At 33.5% G+C, this 23,392-nt stretch overlaps 1 protein-coding gene across 1 annotated transcript in view; it reads right to left on the reverse strand.

Moving 5' to 3' along the window:
- Positions 1–12,030: 12,030 nt before the first annotated feature.
- The window catches only part of LOC105200156 (fatty acid synthase), a 64,219-nt gene continuing 52,857 nt past the window's right edge, over positions 12,031–23,392 (reverse strand). The window contains exons 11-20 of the mRNA XM_039448150.1: positions 21,144–21,448; positions 19,541–19,954; positions 18,428–19,452; positions 18,040–18,284; positions 17,275–17,971; positions 16,332–17,163; positions 13,089–13,564; positions 12,743–12,988; positions 12,293–12,547; positions 12,031–12,207 (exon numbers count right to left, since the gene is read on the reverse strand). Coding sequence (XP_039304084.1) covers positions 12,097–12,207; positions 12,293–12,547; positions 12,743–12,988; positions 13,089–13,564; positions 16,332–17,163; positions 17,275–17,971; positions 18,040–18,284; positions 18,428–19,452; positions 19,541–19,954; positions 21,144–21,448 — 4,606 coding nt within the window. The 3' untranslated portion in view covers positions 12,031–12,096. The remainder of the gene's footprint in view (positions 12,208–12,292; positions 12,548–12,742; positions 12,989–13,088; positions 13,565–16,331; positions 17,164–17,274; positions 17,972–18,039; positions 18,285–18,427; positions 19,453–19,540; positions 19,955–21,143; positions 21,449–23,392) is intronic.

The following is a 23,392-nucleotide window of genomic DNA, read 5'->3' on the forward strand; positions in this document are numbered from 1 at the left end:
AAAATATGTTGCTAATTTGTTGCTCACAAAATATGCTACTCTCGATATTGTTACTTGCAAAATAAGCACCAATAACAATAAACAATCACCCATACAGAGAGTTACAAGAGATTTATACAGAGAGTTACAAGAGTAAACTAGAAGAAATAAATTTGTTACTCGCATAACTATGATTCCAAAATAATCCTCAGCCATCGTACTATTAAAAATTTAAAATTATTGCTAACCATAAAACACTAAAGATAATTAATTTACCAAGGAAATGCGCGCGTCGCGCGCGGTAGGCACGTTAACGAATGTCAAAAAATGTGTACGCTGGTATAATTGTAATATCAAAATAACCCCCAGATATTGTACGCAGATAAATTCCTAGATAAATTAATTATTTTTAATGTCTTATGGTTAGCAACAAATTGAAACTTTACATATTTTGAGAGTACGACATCCGCGGATTAATTTGATACCATAATTTCGCCAGCGTACACATTATTTGATAAGCAATACCTTGGCTATAGCGCGCGGCGCGCGCGTTTACTGCATAAATTAATTATTTGCATCGTCTTATGGTTAGCAACAAATTGAAACTTTACATATTTTGATAGTACGACATCCGCGGATTAATTTGATACCATGATTACGCCAGCGTACACATTATTTGATAAGCAATACCTCGGCTATAGCGCGCGGCGCGCGCGTTTACTGCGTAAGTTAATTATTTGCATTGCCTTATGGTTAGCAAAAAATTGAAACTTTACATATTTTGATAGTGCGGCATCCGCGGATTAATTTGATACCATGATTACGCCAGCGTACACATTATTTGATAAGTAATACTCTGGCTATAGCGCGCGGCGCGCGCGTTTCCTGCATAAATTAATTATTTACATTGTCTTACGGTTAGCAAAAAATTGAAACTTTACATATTTTGAGAGTACGACATCCGCGGATTAATTTGATACCATAATTTCGCCAGCGTACACATTATTTGATACCTTCTCTATAGCGCGCCTATAGCGAAACACATAAATATCTGAATTTGTTGCTAACCATAAGACACTGCAAATAATTAATTTATGCAGTAAACGCGCGCGCCGCGCGCTATAGTCAGAGTATTACTTATCAAATAATGTGTACGCTGGCGAAATTATGGTATCAAATTAATCCGCGGATGTCGTACTCTCAAAATATGTAAAGTTTCAATTTGTTGCTAACCATAAGACATTAAAAATAATTAATTTATCTAGGAATTTATCTGCGTACACATTATTTGATAGGCAATACCTTTCCTATAGCGCGCAGCATGTGTTTACTGCATAAATTAATTATTTGCAGTGTCTTATAGTTAGCAACAAATTGAGATTTTTATATATTTTGATAGTACAATATCTGGGGGTTATTTTGATATTACAATTATACCAGCGTACACATTTTTTGACATTCGTTAACGTGCCTACCGCGCGCGACGCGCGCATTTCCTTGGTAAATTAATTATCTTTAGTGTTTTATGGTTAGCAATAATTTTAAATTTTTAATAGTACGATGGCTGAGGATTATAGTTATGCTCGGAATCATAGTTATGCGAGTAACAAATTTATTTCTTCTAGTTTATTCTTGTAACTCTCTGTATAAATCTCTTGTAACTCTCTGTATGGGTGATTGTTTATTGTTATAGGTGCTTATTTTGCAAGTAACAATATCGAGAGTAGCATATTTTGTGAGCAACAAATTAGCAACATATTTTAACATTGCTTTTGCGTATGATTTTTGCGATATAAGGGTATTGTCCCGCTAACTTAAACTTCCGTTAGCGGAACATTATTTTTAAAAAAAATTAATAGAGCAACAAATTTTTTTCTTTGGCAACTTTTTAGCAACAAATGAGCAACAAATAAAAAAATTTGTTTGAATTGATTCTGCTCACTTTGTTCCGCTAACTTAGGATGTGAGCTCCGAGGTGCTCGTGTCGTTCCTCTTTGGTTTTTTGCATCGCTTCTTTCCCTCCGCCTTCACGCTCAAAGGATGAAAACGAGGGAGGCGGAGAAAGAAAATAGTCGAGGCAGAATGGAATGGAATTCGAGAGGAGCAGCAGTGGGATCTCTGTCACTCGGAGGAGAAATATGACCGGTAAGACGCGACGTGGTGCGCTCTTTGACGTAAATGACCTGGATTTATCCAGGATCGCGTATCTGACGAAGACGCGCGACAATGATCTCTTTCACATAAGAACATGGTAGACCACTAATCGTAAAACTGGCGAGCCACACAGGAGTAATAACGAATGAGCGATATCTCTGTTATCATCATGAATAGAAGAGGGGATCGAAAGGCGTGTGGAGAAGAGAGAAAATCCTGTTGGCGAGGACAGAACTAGACTGCGATTTCTCTCCGTCTGACAGAGCCTACGATCACTAAATCCAGTCATTACTTTGTTGCGTTAGCCCGGAAGGAAGATCAAAGAACTACGCAATTACGCACGGGACAGAATTTTCATGTTACCACAACATTTTTATGTTACGACAAACTATCTACGCTTACCGAGGGAACTCTTTATTACGGTCATTAGCTTTAATGCCACGAGGCGATGCGTTTCCGCGGTGCATTCTTCTTCGGTATTACGCCGGACTACTTCGCGGCCGTTGAGCAAAGCTGCATCGTATATTACGGCGACAAATCTTCTCGATCAGAAAGATAATGAAATTAACTTTTATTAAAGTTACATGTCTCGTTAAGAGTATCGGTGCAGCGGCATCAGTAGATCTGCCCGCGTCATTAGGAAGATCCTGATCCTTCTTGTGCTTTAGATGGACAGACAGATACCCACTTCTAAATCGCACTATAACCTTGCATATAAATTTAACCACAGTACTTGTACACTCTTTTGGATTATTTGGGAACTACATAACATTATCATCATCCTTCATAGAACTCAACGTGTTAAGAACAATAAAAATTTTATTAATATTTATAGAGAAACTGTATAATAAGTTTAGCTGCTATTTTTTGATATATTTCGCAGCTTAATTGCAAGAAGGTAAAATAAATAATCTAAATTTTGATAATTTGTAATGATTACGATATTAAAATTCGATTAACAATCAAGATTCAAATAACTTTGTGTTCTTATTTGTAAATTAAATGAAGTTTTACAGAATGTTTTAGTTTCCTAAATCGCACTATGTTTTAAGGTTGGTTTATGCAGGCAATAACCGCTAACTTATGCCGAACCGGTATGAAATTGATCAATCATAGTCGATTATTCTTCTATAAATTGATTATAATTGGCTAATTTCTTACCGGATCTAGCAATATTTAGTCTTTTTAATTGCATTATTGCTTTAATTGTGGTTATATAATATACAGGGTGTTTCAGATCACCCGTACACCCCTTTTCTCTTTGCAGGATTAGGACCAATCAAAAATATGTTCAGACGAAAGTTGTAGGGTTTCAAAAGATCTATTCAATGATCTTATCAGTTTGACCTTGGATGGCGTCGCCAAGGTCAGATCGAAATCACATTAAGTTTTTTAAATGGAACACCCTATTTTTGATTCCAGAATCTAATAGCTGGTGTCAAGACCTTTCCAAAACACTATACGAATGTTTATTTTCGTTGACTACTTTCCGAGTTGTGCGGCTTGAAAGTTACACTACCGCCAGCATCAGCATTACTCAAGATGTACCATGTGGTGGTTACTTAGTCGGATTTAATCTTGTGTGTGGGTGTGTGCATACGTGCATGCGTATGTGTATGAGGGAGGAAAAGGGGAGTCAAAGTTTTATGTACTCTGCTTTTATTTATTAACTGGATTGATTATGTTTGATGATCAATCACGTCCAGATTGACTGTATGCATTTTCCCGTGCTTAGCATTATCCAGAATGAACGACGTGGACGTGACGAGAATTTCATCCCATTGGGGTGCTTGATTCACGTGAGTCCCCTTGCCTCTCACGTTTGGGGTGCTTGATTCACGTGAGTCCCCTTGCCGCTCACGTTTGTGGTGCTTGATTCACATGAGTCCCCTTGCCTCTCACGTTTAGGGTGCTTGATTCACGTGAGTGCCCTTGCCTCTCACGTTTGGGGTGCTTGATTCACGTGAGTCCCCTTGCCTCTCACGTTTGTGGTGCTTGATTCACGTGAGTCCCCTTGCCTCTCACGTTTGGGGTGCTTGATTCACGTGAGTCCCCTTGCCTCTCACGTTTGGGGTGCTTGATTCACGTGAGTCCCCTTGCCTCTCACGTTCGGGAATGAATGAGTGTATGTTTTGTTAAGCGACTAAATGTTCAAAGTGAGCACCATTTTCTGCGATGCAAGCATCAACTCTATTTTGAAAATCATTGGTTGCTCGAAGAATTTCCTCGGCACGTAAGGATCGAATTGCTTCACTTATTCTACGAATCATATTATCCCTCGTAGTCGGACGTTCATGATAGACCAAGTTTTTTATCTTTCCCCAGAAATAATAATCAAAGACGGTGAGATCTGGTGATCGGGGTGGATAATTGATTGGACCGTATTTGCCTATCCACTTGTCGGGGAACATAGTATTTAATGCCGCACGAGCAACTCTCGATGTATGAGACGGACATGCATCTTGTTGGAACCACATGTTCAGACGCAATTGCAGAGGAATATTTTCTAGTAAGACAGGAAGATCTGTCATTATTAAGGCGGAATATCTATCACCGTTTAGATTTTCGTCAAAGAAAACAGGACCTATGATTTGACTTCCAATAATTCCACACCAAACATTGACTTTCCAAATGGTTTGATGATCTAATTCTCTCAACCAGTGAGGATTATTTTGTGCCCAATAACAAGAGTTCCAAGTATTAACAGATCCATCACTTTTAAGTGTACATTCGTCAGAAAATAAAATTTTCAAGTGGAAATCAAGTGGTTGCTGTCTTATAAAGTTGCAAAATACAAGTCTCTGTCTAATATCGTTATAATTCAACGCTTGATGAACAGACATTCTGTAAGGGTGAAATTTGTTATTTTTTAGAATGCGCCAAACACTGATTTTACTAACACCAGAATCTTGTTCTCGTCGTCTTAAAGAATCATAAGGGTTCAATTCTGTCGATGCAAGAATTTCCACTGTTCTTTCATCCATAATCGGATGACGAATTTGTGTACCTTTGTTATGTTGAGGCTGAACGACACCTTTAATTTTGATTCGTTTAGCCAAACGTGAAAAAACATTTCGCGAGTGAGGAGTCCGATCAGGATAACGTTCCCGCCACAATCTTTCCGCTGCAATGAATGTACCTCGACACTCACCTAAAATTAGCAGCATATCATATGCTTCTTCATTGGAATAGGACATGGCTAAATAAACCTAGACTAATAAAGAGGGTCGGATTTTTGTTGCGCGATTGATACTGATATGACGGTTATTGAAGACGTAGGTGACAAGTTTGAGAGAGTTATTGTCACTCGTGTTGAGTTGAGTCACAATAGCGTTGTGGTGAATACATCTCTACTACATCCTATGCAAATAACAATATGTATAAAATCACGAGTTAGACATCGTTACGCAGAAAGCCGCGCTCGTTATTGCTCGTGTGCTACCGTTAAAGTAATAATGTAATTACATAATATTATGACATACATATGTATGTGACTATCTACGGTCGCGACAGCTAACTTTCACGATTTTTCATGATCTGTTTTTGTTGGCCCGGCTCGCGTGTTTACTTTCTTTGTGTCGGCTGCACGGCTTTCTGCGTAACGCGTGATTTTATATTGTAATTTACATGGTGTTGGCGGTAGTGTAACTGTCAAGCCGCACAACTCGGAAAGTAGTCAACGAAAATAAACTTTCTTGTAGTGTTTTGGAAAGGTCTTGACACCAGCTATTAGATTCTGGAATCAAAAATAGGGTGTTTCATTTAAAAAACTTAATGTGATTTCGATCTGACCTTGGCGACGCCATCCAAGGTCAAACTGATAAGATCATTGAATAGATCTTTTGAAACCTACAACTTTCGTCTGAACATATTTTTGATTGGTCCTAATCCTGCGAAGAGAAAAGGGGTGTACGGGTGGTCTGAAACACCCTGTATAAAATCAAATGTAATTATTATATGGAGTAACGTTATGTTACAGTGGCGCTCATTAAGCGTGGTTTAAATTTTTTGAGTGTAACTAATGTAGACAGCACAGGACATCTATTGGACGTCTAGATTTGGTTTAAATTTGGTCCAAACGTCCATAAACTTAATACGAACGTTTTAAAAACGTACGTACACAGTAAAAAAATTTGTGTTGAATTTAACACATTTTGCATGTCCCAAACGGTCCACCCAAATTTTTAAGTTAATTTTACACAAGGTAAATATGTTAGTCAATTACATAAATATTATGTAATAAATTAACACAAAAAATGTAACACTATCACATAATTTTGTAAACATATTTAATGTCACACAGACACATTTATAATGTTAAATTTAACTGAAATAGTATGTTGTAGATCTCAGTGACATTTAACATATGAAATACACAATAAAAACAAAATGTGTCACTTTAACAAATTTTACGTGTGTAATCCTTGTAATCACTTTTTTCACATCTACAAGCGTGTAAATGCACATTTTCACACATAAAGTATGTAAATTTTCAAGAAACGTATAGGTAAACCAAAAAAAAAAAAAATTTTTTTACAGAGCTTATTATTCTTATAGCTTATATTTGTATTCACTGTTTCGCATATAAGATTCTTTTATTTTATTAATTTCAATTACGCATTGTTTTACAATTTTTAAAAACGCATCGACACGGCGAGATTTGAACCTAAGATCTTTGGAACAATAACTTAATACGTTAACCCTTTGAGCTAATCATACGCTTGTGATACTTTTAATAAAAAGTTATATTTAAAGTAAAATTGATTTGAATAAAAAGAAACTTGCGTCTTGAATATCGTGCGAATACTCTTACTAGCCCTTTGATTATTTAGTCTTATTGTTAGATATTTTTAATATAAATTATATAAATAATTAAAACCTGTTGCTGCTCATGACCAGACCAAAGATAGTAAAAAAATAACAATTACCAGAAATAGTACCAAAGCATAAAAAAACATTATTGTAGAAAACACGTTGCAAAAATCGACTTTGCAATTAATTGTTATAAACAAATTGTTAAAAATTGACTGTAGAGGAAAACTGATTGCGCCAATCGATTGAAAGAACAAAAAATTCCTAGTCAAATAAATATAAAAATATACTTTTACCAATAACAATTACTTATTCATTTTTTTCAATATTGAGAAGCTTCATGTGTAATTTCTGTGTGTAATCTTAGTGATGTGTTGTTTTTTTCTAAATGTGTTATTCAACGATTCGTGCATTAATTATACACATATTATATGCGTTTGATTTAATATAATACACTTAATAACACATCTGTTTTTACAGTGTATGTCTATTTAACAGATGGCAACTACTGAAGAAAGAAAATAACACAAATTATTTGTATAGTTTAACATATAAAATGTGTAATTAATGGCATGGAACATATTTCTTCAGTAAAATTAACATTACGTACATGTTTCTTACTTATTTACAAAAAATTTGTTTTAAAACTACATTATTTTTATGTCATTTACTCTTTTTATCTATAAATTGTGTTATTTATACACCAAGAAATGTTGAACATCAATTCAACACAAAATTTTCAAATAACATAATCATATTATGTTAAAAGAACACTTGGATATGTTACAAATTCAACACAAAAGTTTTAACTAGGATTTATTATAACACAAATACACAAATTTTTTTACTGTGTAATACGAAGTATTTTTCATTCAACGTACAAAGTATGTTTCATGGACATTTTAAAAATGACCATTTTATTCAAAAAATTTTCTTAGTCTGCTCGCCATGTGTTGCTTTTGCTAACTTGACAATTTTTTAAAAATTACACGAGGGGTTTTATTTTTGTTACGAAGCGTTTCCTGTGAAATGTGTTCTCAATCGGGGTTTAAAGCTTAATTCAGACTGCACGCAGCAAACGGCAACTGTCGAGCCCAGATTGCACGTGGACGTCCAATGGACATCCACTGGACGTGTATTTGTGGACACTGGACATTTTTTTTGCTACAAGAGATCCGTCAGATGTCTATGATACAAGTTCGGACAGGTTCCTAAACTCTCCGAAAATATATATTTCTTTTAGAATTGTAAAAAACCGTTTTCTTAACGTTAAATAAAATTAAAATGTTTTTTAAAGTTAAAAAAATCGAAAATCTTTCTCAAGAATTTTTTCTGGAAATTTCTAAGTGGTCACCCATCCAAGCTGTTTATATAAATAGCATGCTTTAATTGTGTTTTATTTTTCAATAACATATATTGATACATACATGTGTTAACACAAAATGTTCACAGATTATCATCAAGTTTAGTGTTCTGTTTCCATTGGAAGTGGAGTAGAAGTGAAGACGATTGATATTTCATTGGGGCCAACTTAACTTTATAGAATATATACATAAATTAAAATAGAATAGAATTATTTAGTTCAAACCCTTTAATTTAATGTTATATTTATTGGATCTATCTCTGTTAGTTTACGAGATAAAGGGGGGTGGCCACTTATACTGATTATGAGACACCTTGTATGTGTATATATATATATGTGTGTATATATATATATATACACATACAGGGTGTCTCATAATCAGTATAAGTGGCCACCCCCCTTTATCTCGTAAACTAACAGAGATAGATCCAATAAATATAACATTAAATTAAAGGGTTTGAACTAAATAATTCTATTCTATTTTAATATGTATATATTCTACAAAGTTAAGTTGGCCCCACTGAAATATCAATCGTCTTCACTTCTACTATGTGTACAATATATATATATATATATTGTACACATACACGCGCGCGCACGCACGCGCGCGCGCACGCACGCACACACACACACACACACACACACACACACACACACACACACACACAAATAAATATTTCTTGTGTTAAAACTTTTTTAGAATATTTTTTCTTTGAATATATTATTTCAAAAATATTACAGATCTTTTCAATACATAACCTTTCAGTAGTTTTTCTATAAAATTTGCAAGAATCGTATACATTTTGACAACACCAGAGCTGTCTTAGCAATATTGCAAACACACATACATTTTGCAACTTTTATGAAATATTTCACTATTTAGTTGAAATATTTCTTTGATAGGATTTTGAAAAATTTTGGAGTCAAATAAAAAAAATTTTTATTGTAATAGAAAAATTTTATTATAGTACAAATTTTTTAGAATTTTGTTACAGTAAATTTTATAATCAATTATAATTTTTTTTTACTTTTTAAAATTTTTTCCCTTTTTTAAAATTCAAATTTGAATTAAAGATATTTAAGTAATTTATATTTTAATATCTTTAAATAGAATTATTAATGCTTGCTTATTATTTTCTGAAAAAAATTTTAAAAAGTTAAAAAAGTTTGCATTTAATGTCATAATTTATGTTAGAGGACGTAGGAAAAGGGCAGACTGACTGGAATGAAAAGAACGCACGTTTTATAAGAATAACTTGAGCAATGTATTTTGGCTAAAGGCCGCGACACAGGCTTTTGCATAAGTGCATAACCGTTTGCATAAAGAAATTGATTGGTACATTTCCTTATGCATGTGCTAACGGACCAATCAACTTCCTTATGCATACGATTACGCAGCTATGCGAAAGCCTGTGTCGCGTCCTTAATAGGTAACACCACCTTTGAGGCCCTAAAATGATACCTAAGTTTGGGAATTTATTGGTGGCAAATGAATAACTTTATATAAGAAAAGCTTAAAGGGCTTTATTGTACATATATTGACAAGTAAAAAAATATTTTTTAATTTTCTTTTAGTCACAAAATGGCGGCGTACTAGCCCATGTACGAAATCCTTTTTTAAAGATGAATTTTTGCGTGCAAGTTTTCTGCGACATGGTTTATGTTGGAACCAAACAAAAAAAAATCTTCATTATCTACATATTCAAAACTAAGGAAGTGCGTAGGGATTTTTAAAAATATTAATTTTTATCAAAATGGCAGCTATTTATAGAAAAAAATGGATTTTTTACCCAAAAATTTGTTTAAAAAATGCTGATTACAAAAAGAGTTTTCAACATTTCGCAAAAAGCCTACGTACTTCCCTATAGAATAGTTACAAAAAAATTGTGTTAAAATTTCAAGTCAAGCGGATAAAAATTGTAAGAGTAACCTTGCACGCAAATTTAAAAAACTGTGTTTTGAGAAAAACGCGTTTAAAGTTTTGGTAAATGATTTTTTGTGTATAAAGTTGAAAATTTTTAATTTATCTCTAATCTGCGATGCCTGCCCCATAAAGCTGTCCTTCGACAAGTTCAGCAGCCTTATTGTATTCCTTTCTTGTTGCTAATGGCTTTGTTTACACCGAATACTTGATACGCGTAATATTTAGTAACTTTCTATTCAATTATCTTAATTTCGGTAATAAATTTAATGAATAGTATATTAAGCTGGTACAATATGAATCAAGATAATTAATTAAATATAGATATCACGTATACATTTAGACGTATTGTCGAAATTAAGACAATTTAAATAGAAAGTTACTTGTTAGTATGCGTGTCAAGTGTTCGGTGTAAACTAGGTCAATAATGATATTCTGGTCTCTTTTGCTTCTTGAGTGAGACTGCGCTCGGCAAGTACGACGCGCCGCGCATCCAATTTTTGGCAATAATAATGACAAATAGTGCCATCCATGAGGTTTTAGACTTGCAAAATTTTCATTAGACTGTTATAGCCATCATTATAATAACAAACAGCCAAGTTTGTTGCATAAACACAGAAAAACCAATGGCGTCGCATAAACACAGAAACCAACGCTTTTAAAACTATTTACTGATATAGTACAAGTAATAACATCTATATTGGGTTAGTCAAAGGTTTATTTTCGGTACATAAATAAGGCCCAAATAACTACAAAGCATAGAGAAGACGGGACCGCTCCAAATCGCTTGCAGCTGCTCGGTAGGTGCATAGAGACGATTCATTTAATCAGGTCAAACACTATAATACAGTTTGAATTTTGTTCTAAAACTACTTACAGCATATTTTTATAAGTATAAACTAATGATTTTAGCAAAAAGAATTGATTTTTTTTAATCTCAAAAGTGGTATTACCCCTTAAAGGGCCTGGCACATGAAATGCATAACATAACATAAGTACAACATAAGACCAACGGACCAATAAAAATGTTATGTAAATCAATATGACAACTTTATGCTGGATGCTCATTGACCTATCGGTCTTACGTTGTGCTTATGTTATGTTATGCATTTCATGTGCGAGGCCCTTAAACGTTACTACACACAGAACGGAAGTGATCGAGAGAGGAATCGAGAGTCACGGATAAGATAGATGGGAAAAACGACTTAAAAAAGTAGGCAGCGTAAATGGCGCGGTAACAGAGGCAATGAGTAGTTCATGAAGTAGAATAAGGAAACCGAACTTCATGCTCAGAAAGCAAAAGTGGACCCAAAGTTTCCGTCATAAAAATGAGTTCGGTATTTGGTCACTCACGTCGCATGATCGTTAATATTACCATTTCTATTGGTTCTAAGCATGGTGGATACTTCCACCACGGGTTCTAGGAACTGTTAATTAATAAAAATAGTACTAACGATCTTGGGACGCGAGTGACCAAATACCGAACTTATTTTTACGACGAAATTCGGGTCCACTTTTGCTACCCAAACTTCGGTCTCCTTATCCTACTTTATGGAGTAGTTATACAGATTAGAGATAAATTCCGTATATGGATTGCTTCGGTCCAACAATTTATTTACTGTTTGTCAAATAAAAATTAATATTTTTTTTATAAAATGATATATATATTTACAATTTTTTTTTAAAATAAGCAAATATAAATAACTATTTAAGGATAATTAAATATAAATTAATTAAACATCTTTAAATAGTTATTAGTGCTCATTTATTTTTAAAAAGAAAAACTTATAATTATACATATATACTATTATATTAAAAAATGGAAAGTTTATAATTTTAATTTACAAACAATAAATAAATTATGACATCAAATTATAAATGGTGGTTCTCCGTTAATTACAGCTGACACTTTTACATTTTTCAATATTGTCACATGATTACCTTCAACGTAATGTACTTTTACCATATTTTGAGTTACCTTAAATAATTATATTTTATTAACGAAGTTTTGAATTTTACTTATTATCATAAAACTATATGTTAAAGCAGCTATTTGAAAATACCTTGTGCAAACCATAATCTTCCTCAATTTCGGACGTATACAGTGAATGTGTAGGTTTTAGTAAGATGATAGGAGATTTAATAGGCAACAACGTAGAATAATCAAAGTGCCAAAAGACAGATAAATATTTGTAAACTGTGGTACATAGCGTCTTTAAATTTTCTGGCGAAAGTGACGTATTCTCAACTAAGAATCGTTTTGCAAAAATATTGTATCTTTCTTCCCAAGTATTACATTTTTTTAGTTCCAGTAACATCTATGAAAAAATACACACTTTAGTATAAAAGCTTTCTTAAATAATTTTTTTTTAACATAAAATATATTTCAATATAAAAAAAACTTAAAATATAAAGCTAAAAAGTTAAAGGAGATAATAATTGATAATTGTTTTCTCATACAAAGACAAAAATATATTGTAAATTAATTTCAACATAAACTTAAAAAAATGTACCTTTTTATTAGTTTCTGATAAATAAATTCTTATAATATTGTCCAATACTGCAATCTGAAGATCTGCATCCGATGTAACATGTTTGTACTTAGATTGTATTTGTTCAGGAGCGCCGTCAATAAGAACCAGACGGCCTTTAATATTCATAGTTTCCAATCTTCTTGTTATTTCAATGGCAATAATAGATCCAAAGGAATAGCCAACCATTACGAAATCTTTTCCATTTCTTAACTTCGGTAATATGTGCTGCAAAAATTGAAAGAATTTGATTAATTTTACGTGACTTAAACAGAAGTAACGTTTCATCAACATGATATAAAATATAATAAATAATACGATTGCGCACATTTGTAAGACGATCAGTCGTTTCTGATATAATGTTTGTAACATCAATGTTGTTTGTGTTATATTGCAAAAATGTTATTGAATATTTAATATTTGGTGCTAAATGCTTAAATACTGCCGCGCTGCCGTCAATACCAGGTATAATAAAAACTTCAGTCATAGTGCTCTGTTTTTTAATCGAGGAATCGAAATAGGTCTCTGGAATAAAATCTTCGTCTCTTAAAACATCAGCTACAAATTTTAATTCATATGACTCTTCTGCATCAAGATTTTCCTTATTTTGCTTGTCATCGTCATTAAAGTTTGTACTGCACATCTTATTGAGTTTTGCAAAAGTAAGATTTCGTATCTCTTGCGTAGTGAGAAAAATGTCATAATCACGTTCTAGAATTTGCATGATTTCTACGGTCATCATAGAGTCCATTCCTAATTCGGCCAGAGATGTATTTTGACTTACAATTTTCATATCTTTTATATCTGTAACATAAAAAAATTATTTTATGTAATGGAAGCACGTTTTTTGCGTGTTCCCAGGAACATAGGCGTAAGTAGGCAATCTTTGAGGTGGGGTATATTTCCAACCAGAAATGACTTATTGAATCAATGTCGAATCGATGTCGAATTGACGTCGAAACCATCGAAATTACATCGAATTGAAATAATGATCGAAATTTGAGGCTGTTTCGATATTTGTGTTTTATATGATATTTAAAAAAAAGTAAGTTATTTGTAACATTTACTTATCAGTAGACTAAATTATAATTTTCCCATTTAAGTATATATATTTTCTGTGAGGATATCGATATTTCATTGATTCGATATCGATTCGATACTATTTTGATTAGAATTTTATATAATCACTTTTATTTACATTATATAAAATACAATATTAATAAAGGATTATATTGTATTAGCAAACATAAATAATGTAAAAATTTTAAGATTTTAGCATTTAATAATTATGTTACAATATTAATTTTTTAGTTAACAGCTGTAACTTCGTAAAAAAATAAATAAAATTTAAATTAAAAAAGTTTTAAAACTTAAAATCTCTATTTTTAAAAAATCACTTTTTTGTAAAGAACAAATAAATATTTTTTAAATTTTTGTATAAAATTTATTATATTTATTATTATTATATATAAAAATTGATTTAATTATTTAACTATGATTTATTTAATTAATAAATTATTATTATTAATTATTTAATTATTATAAAAAAATAAATATTGACAACAAAAAAGTTTCATATATGGGTGATTTATATTTTATTACTTATATTATGTATAAGCCACATTTGTTGCGTGTACGCAAACAACACGGCAACTGAGTAGATTTAAATCGGTTTGCAGCCGCGTTTTATCTATGTGACACAAGAAGAAAAAAGAAAGAAAACGATCAAAGCTAATCTTGCCGAATATTACTATCAAATTAATAAGTTGTTAGTAGCAATTAGAGACGATTGGTTCGTACTTTTAAATCCAGCCAATCACCTTTGATTGTTACTTACGCTATCAGCGCCGTAAGCGCGTTCTTATTGTATGGTACACCCACGGTCATCGATTCTGTCCCTCGGAAAATTTTCCAAACTGAGAAGTCATTATCTGTCTACATACTTGCAGTTCATGATTAACGTAGAAATTATTAACTAATGCCGCTGGAACAATGACAATACAATAATTTAATAATAGTTTGATAGTTTTTAAAAATTTATCTTTAATTTATCTTCTTTTTCATCACGAGAAATTATTAATTTTCAAAACTCAAGTTTGCGGATAAATTGCCAAAAATTTATCACATTAGACAGAAAGGTTACATCGCCTTTATGTCAAATGTAGAGAACCTCTAGGAGAGAGAATCGCCAAGGGGGGTGAGGGGGTCACGTGACCGACTCTGTGATTGGCTGGCGAAAATGTGCAAATTTTGCATTGCGACGGCAGTGCATTGACAGACTTTGTCGTGAGGAACCATCGGTGGTTCCGCGTGATGCGTCGATGCGTGCCGGCCAATGCATTGATGTCTCAATGCAAAATTTGCACATTTCTGCCAGCCAATCACAGAGTCGGTCACGTGACCCCAGTTGGCGATTCTCTCTCCTAGAGGTTCTCTAGTCAAATGCGGTCGCAAGCGGCCGTCGCAACTGTAAAGGCTGATGGCAGAAAGCGAGATGTAAGCGCTTATGTCTAACGATAATTTGATAATATTTAGTTATAACCCATTAAAATAATATTTTAATATTACTCATCTTGTCTGTTCGCGCATTTAATAAATGAAACATTCAACATAACACATCTTACATCCTTACGGCTTTTCTCTGCCTTACCCAACGTCACGTTATGTCACGTATCACTTCTCTTACGTCTCGTTCTCTGCCATCAGCCAAACTCTGACGTTACGTTAAACATGAACTGTAAGTATGTAGAAAGATAGCGACTTCTCAGTTTGGAAAATTTCCCCATGGACAGAATCAAAGTCCTTGGGTATACTTAGATTAAGGCTTTAGTAACCCAATTAAATGTAGCTGCAGTAAAAAGAAAACAGTATTTGAAATCTAGTCGAAATCGAGCTAAAATCAAGCCGAAATCGAGTCAAAATCGATCATTTTTTAGTCAATAATTTATCGAAAAGTGTGACATAATCGAATCGAAATCGATGAGTATTTCGATTAGTATTTGATTACTATTTTCGATGTCGAATCGATATTGATTCGATGAGTTATTTCTGGCTGGGTTGCTGTGCGTGACAAATATTTCTGTAAAATGCGCATGCACACTTTTATCAAGAAAATGTAAATGTAACGTTTTGTGACACATGCGCTGAGTGTAGGATCGAAATGCATAAGCGAAGGTAGTACATTGACCTCTCATAAACTTTAATCGGGCCACGCAGTTGCAGGAGAACGCCACGCGCTTATTTTGCATGGAAAGCTTCGAAAAACGTATTTCCATTGCACAAAATACCGTTTGCAACATGGAGCCGAGCTTTGCCGGCTCGATTAAGGATGATGTTTTCAGTACGAGGCGTAGCTACGCGCGCAAAGCGCGCGTAGCGCAGCCAAGTGCTGTAAACAGCGTCCAAAGTTGAGACCGGCAAAGCTCGGCTCCTTGTTGCATAACGTACTATTGAATTATACTGTAAAACTTATACTATTTGTTACTGATAATAAGCTCTTAACTTTAAATATTAAACTAGTTTGATGTGAAAGATATGGTCAGTAGAGACAATCAAGCAAATATGGACCTACCTAAAATAGTGGCGATAGTTTCTATCGGACTTTTATATTTAGAAGATCCCACTTTCTTTTCAGCCACCACCATGCTGCTCACAACCGGTCGACTTTGAAGTAAAAACTTATCAAGCTCATCAAGACAGGAAGATATCTTTTGTTGTAAGGTACCACTGATGACCAGTTCCTTATCGTCCTCCTGCATGTCTGCGACAAGACCCACGTCACCTATAGCTCCCCACTGAATTGCTAATCCAGGTAATCCTTCCTTCGCCCTCTTTTCGCACACTCTCTCCATGACGGAGTTTGCCATACCATAATTAGTCTGTCCAGCGTTCCCTCTGCCGCAGGAAGCGGAAGAGAACACTACAAAGTGTCGCAGTTTAGGGCAGATTTTTCTCGAAAGTTTGTCCAAAGTTTGCGTCGCTCGAGCTTTTGATCGAAAAGACTCAGCAAATGTTTCCGCAGTTTGATTCTTTAGAATACCATCCTTCAGTACAACAGCTAAATTGTATATCGCATCCACCGGTGCTTCTTTTTCCGCGGTTCGTAACAAATACTCACAATCATTGGGATCAGCGACATCGATATTCTTGACGATTAGTACGTTTACGCCATACTTTTTCCACAGTCGAATCTTCATACGTTGGTAACCATTTTTTATTCCAGTACGAGAAATCAAAATAATGTTTCTGGCACCTCGATGTATTAGCCAATCGGTTAACTCCAAACCAAATCCACCCAGACCTCCTACTATAACATAACTTTTGTCTTTCAGACAATAATAACGACGATATGCGATAATAGGCTCTTCGGTAGATTTACACTTATCTTGGATATTTATAATAATCTGTGAACGTATTTATATATGAAGAATGAATATTATATGTGCATTGCTTACGTTACTATTAAAGAGAATCATTTTTTATGCTTCTATATTAGTCAAATTAATCAAATATACCTTGCCCATGTGTTTTCCACTTGCCATGTATCTAAAAGCTTGTTCGATTTCTGTTTTTAAAAAAATTTTTGCTTGAATTGGTTTGATAGTTCCATTTTTCAAACCATCAGTTATCATTTTGGACACGTGCGACTTATGCTTATGATCGCCAGTACACATTATAGTATCGAGTAGAACCCCATAAAAGCTAATATTTTTCTTAAATGCGGAAATACTTAAAGGATTATTAGACATAAGATCAAATTTGCCAATTTCAAGAAACCGACCGTTTTGTGCCAAACAACGAACGGACGCGACTAACTTTTCTTCCGCCAATGAATTCAACACGATGTCGACACCGCAACCGTTTGTTTGCCGCATTATCATTTGTTCGAAACTGGTATCTCGAGAATTACCAATATGATCATCTAAAATAGTTGGAAATAGTTCCTTAATAAAGTTACGTTTGTCATTCGTGCCCACAGTTGTGAACACCTCACAATCTTTTTGGAGAGCAAGGTGAATAGCTGCTTGTCCAATGCCACCAGTACCAGAATGTATAAGTATTTTATTGCCTTTCTTCATTTTGCCATGAAGGTGTAATGCCAAGTAAACCGTGCTGTAAATACATGGGACCGTCGCAGCCTCCTCAAATGTCCAGGCATCGGGTATTTTCCAACACAAAACTTTATCTTTTACAACAATGTTTGCTATACAACTAGAAATAATAACTTTAATTTATGATATTACATAACACACAGAATTATTTTTTAGAACATTATTTACTTAGTATCACGCAGTCCCATTACACGATTTCCATTGTCATCGAATCCGACGTATTCCGAACCAAGAGGAATATGTTGAAATAATCGTCGTCGTGAATCCGCCTCATTAGATTTTAATTTACCAGTGGCCAACATTACGTCTTTGAAATTGAGAGGTGCATAAACGACATGTATCAAATCCTCACGATAAAATTCGACGGAAACATTGTTTTCTGTCCATTGAAATGTACTCAAGTCACCACGTACCTGCAAAAAATGTCAACATCTTTATTTGTGACATAAAAAAACAATATTTTGAAATTATTTTAGTGATGTATTTAAAATATAAAAATACATAATATTAAACATTTAACAGATTGTTAATAGACTTCAAGAAATTTTGTTTGTACCATTTGACAAATGTGACCAGAAGGTACAGGTTTCGCTTCCGGTTGTGGCAGTCGTAAATGTCTGTACGATCCCCAAGTGCTGTCAGGTCGTAATACATTAATAGTCATATCTTTTTGCAATTGCTGCACATAAAAGGGATCTTGAAAAGAAAATTTAGAAGCATTTTTATCTTGAATAAGCACACCCCTAACAAGTTCTCCATCTGGTTCTTTCCTCAAACAGTTAACAAGACCCAATAAACCACACTCAAAATCTCCCTCTCCAACAAGTATTATTCTACTCTTCTTATCGAGTTTGTTCTCACTGTTCACAAGCAGCTTTAAATCATCCAACCAGTTAAAGTTATCATTATTTATGTAAACAATCATATTTTTTTCTATCTTAACTTCCTTCTTCATAAGAACAATCATTTCTTTATCAGTGCATTTTTCAAGAATAACATTTAATTTGTACTGTTGCTTATATTTGCTATAGTCACGTATATTGCATTTTTCACGCGTCAATAGATAACCGTCTTCTCTCAGAAATGGCAAAAGTCGTTCTAAAGAAGTTTTTTGTTTAGTTAAAAGATTAAATCCGGTAACTATTGAGACTTTGTCATTTACAGATATTTTATTTAAATCGGCAATTAAAATGTTTTTTGATAAATCTGCTGGATTGAAACGACTGGGTGTGGTTAACAGCGTGATATTGGTTTGTATTAATGGTATGTCACTAAAAGCTTCAAGTAACGTCGAAGATGAGAGATGTTCTGGTGCAACTTCATCAACATCTTCTACTAACTCGATAGCTTTCACTTTAGTAATTTGATGATCTTCTAATACAAGTTGCGCCGATATTCGAATTGCTTCGTTTAAAAAAATTTTTGCGCGATCATGATGCGCTACAAATATGTGTTCTTCAATAACAGCGTCTTGGACTAATTTTCGGCTAGAGATCTGATTGGCTTTTAGACCTCGAATCTCTATGCCGCCAGATATAATTGTGTCAATCTCCCTGTATATTCGTATCGGTAATAAGGTATCTAAAATAATGTTTCTTATCAAAAACTTTCTTTACACGTTGTTTATGTATCAAAACAGACTATTACTTAGTAACTGAAAAATATTTACCATTATCTTCAGTTGTAGCGTTCACGACATACTTATTATCTTGTAGCTTCCAAGCATGAAGCTTGGGATTAATTATTAGTTTTTGTATACTTGTAGGAACATACAAATTTCTATCATTATTTCCCATGATATGCATTTGTAGCATTGTATCCATAAATGTTGTCCAATTACTTTTCCAAGTAATATGTCCTTTGTTTCCTGTAACAGTTGCGCTGTATAATCCACGAAAGAATCCGCTATACTGATAACCGCGTAATTTTAACTTTTTGTAAATGTCTCTAGCAGTCATATGTTCTTCTTTGTTATTATCTGATAATATATCTGTCGATGTCATTTCCTTTTCAGGATTCAATGTTTCGTTCACAGTTCCTGTCACTACAACACTTTCTCCTTCGGTGATTTCGAACTTTCCATCTGTAACATTTTTATATATTTGACATAATATTACATGTATTCTATCTTTCAATATTACACTATTTTAAAAATATTTATTTCACGCTTAAGAGGATGCTATAGTGACCGAAGAACTTCCTTGACGTCGGCATTGCAGATTATTTTTCGAGGGAGACCAGGCTATCGCTCTTTGTCCAACACATAGATCTGTCTTTGTTTTTCGATTATTTTGCCATCTGCGAAAAGACTTATCAACTACAGTCACTACTCTGCTTGCCATTGTTTACATGCGCTAAGCGAAATTTGTACACGTACAGCTGTTTACATGTTAAACTTTTTTGTTAGGCTTTTGACTGGAATGACACACAGTCAGTGTTGTTCGTTAGAGTTTTCTAAAGTGCGGCCTGGTCTCATTTCATACATATGAGCTACAGAATGTTAGTAAATGACAAAAGTTAACCTCGGTTGACAGATCCACGAGCCGAAAATAATAAATTTTTAACTTTTTGTTCGATTTTCTCGTAAAATTTACCAACCCGCACTTTGTTTTGGTGCGTATTTTTATTCTGTAAAAGGATTTTGTGATCTGTAGAGCCAATTCGAAAATTAATGAACACTGTAATGTGTCGGTAATTCCCGTCACTATAGCATCCTCTTAAGGCAATTTGTTTTATAACAAAATTTTTCTTTGTTCAAGTTAATAACTTTTTCAAATAATCCCTGACAGACATTTAATTGATTCTTAGAAACTATTTTACAAAAATCATATATTCTTAGAAACAAGGTATATTAAAATATTTTTGAAAACCAAAAATGTATTTGAAGAAATAAATATATATTTAAATGGAGAAGTAAGAAGTAAGTATGATGAAGGAAGCTTTTTGTTCTCTAAAGAATACTTTTCTTAAAATAAAGAAAGCATTTCTTACGAAAAATATTTGAATTCATGTTATAAATTAAATAAAAATTTTTACTTATTTTAAGTTTAAAGTAATGGGATTTATTATTTTCTATTTTAATAAATTGATTTTTTATTGACACGTAAATGTGTTTTTGTTTCAATAAAATATTTTCTTAATAAATTGTTGGCTTTCAGTATTTGTTATTGGAACAAAAAGTATTTATTTTTGAAAGTATTTTTTTGTTTAAAAATTATTATTTTAAGTATATATTATTTAAAACAAATAAACTTGTGTTCGTATATTAATACCTTTCTGTATCGTAATTGTTAAGTTTGTAGATTTATCTTTCAATAAATGAGTAGCACGAATAAAACTTATATCTTGAAATATTATCGGCATTGTTATATATGTTTTTTTTTTCATCATGCCGATAGTTTGCCAAATGAGTTCAATATAACCGGTCGCTGGTAGTAAATTTCTTCCATCTATTGTATGTCCTTTCATATAATCGTAGTTCTCTTTGTCAAGCGAGATTTTAATGTATCTTTCTCTGGATTTAATATACTTTTGTAGTTGATATATTGGTGTAAACCAGGTTTCGGAATGATCCCATCTAATGTGATATTAAATATGTAATTATATGTATAGTTTAAGGGACCACTTTTTGCCCATACAGCACAGAAAATTCTAGCAACATTGCAGCAACGTTGCAATGTTGCAGATTGCAATGCAATATGCCTGCAACATTGCATAGCATATGCCAGTAATATTCCGGAAACATTGCAATATCATAATTTTTTAATAAAGTAGTGGCAATAAAAAGCCAAAGCAGAATATTCACGTATAATAATATATTAATTTAACTCATCCATAATTATTCATCCGTATTTAGCTAACTAAAGTCGGGCAACGTTACTAAATTTTCCGCTGAATCTCTACATTCCCTAATAACGTTTTTCATTGGGAAAACTAGTGCGCACTGAATGTGCACTTGCTGCAGGTAATTGGGTGTTTTCGTTGGCACCGTCATCGCGCGAACCGAAACGTCCAATTGCCAGCGGCGAGTGCACACTCAATGCGCACTAGTTTTCCCAATGAAAAACGTTATAAAAGTACAACCGTCCATATATCGACTGTAAAGCCTGCCGCAGACGATACGTTTTTTCTTACGAGATTGCTTACGTGCTCCTATACTGGCAGTCTTACGTGCTCCCGTACTGGAAATGGGTAGCTTACGGGCTACGCTACTGGCTCGCGTACTGGATTTTCGTAATAGATCACGTCCTATTTTTCTTACGTGATTCTGTACTGGTTTATTGTGAAAGCCAATCAGGACGCAGGTTATATTGGGTTATACCAGGTTATACTGTCGAAGTGTTGTCAAAGTTCAAACGTGAATTCACTTCGCAAACATAACATCGTGCAGAAATGAAAAGACTTCAAAATAGTCCAAAGTATTTTATGTTTAATAGAGGCCTACTAATAAGAACCATGTTTATATGCGATAAACACACCAAATTACCATAATAAACACAGTAAAAGTGAGGCATTAAAGAATGTATTGACTGTCGACTCCATAAACGTCGGCGATATTTATTTCGTTGTCGCAATTTTTCAATAATTAAAAATAATGCAATTTTACGACAATGTACAACTGTTGCAATAATTTCATCCATCTCATCTATCTTATCCATATTTAAGCGTGCCGCTTCTATGAAATAAATTTCAGTTGCTTAGCCCGTACGAAAACTCGCACCGTGTGAAGCCACGGCCAGTAGCACTGCCGGTACCATTGCCCGTACGGTAGCAAGTAAGAAAATCCAATTAGAAATCCAGTAAGAAAAAACGTATCGTCTGCGGCAAGCTTAAGTCAACTCATCCAAGACAGGCTTTCAAAGTTGACTGCAAATCAACTTTGCATACACTTTGCATAGGCTTTGCATAGGCTTTGCATAGACGTCTGCAGACATCCTTCAAATATTGACTCTAAGGCCGGTATTAATAGTCGATTCTTATATTTAAGATCATCTTAAGTATCATCTTAAGATGCCATCAACCAATCAGAGAGTCGTATTAGCATCTTGAGACGTTACTTAAGACGATCTTGAAATAAGAATCGACTATGAATACCGGCCTAAGACGTCTAGAAAATGCATGCGATTTCGTGGTGCTGTGTGCATCATTGTTAAGAAACATGAATATTTATATCAATAGACGAAATAAATCCATATATGAAGAAACCTCGATCTACAGCCTAATGAACAAACAAAATAAATTTTAATTGTTTTTTTAATAAAAATTTTTTTATATTTAATTTAATTATTGTATTACATTGATATATATTTTCTAATTACATTCTTATTTAAACAAATAACAGAAAAGTTATTCTAAATGCTATTCTGCATTTGCAAAAATAGTATAAAATACTATAATTTTATATTTGTTTATATAAATATTGTGCTTTGATTATACATATTTCATTTTTTCGATAACGTATATTGACCTGATCTACCAGTTATATACGCATATCAGCATAAAGTGTTCACAGGTCATCATG

Source organism: Solenopsis invicta, chromosome 4, assembly GCF_016802725.1.
Source record: "Solenopsis invicta isolate M01_SB chromosome 4, UNIL_Sinv_3.0, whole genome shotgun sequence".
Classification (NCBI taxonomy): domain Eukaryota; kingdom Metazoa; phylum Arthropoda; class Insecta; order Hymenoptera; family Formicidae; genus Solenopsis; species Solenopsis invicta.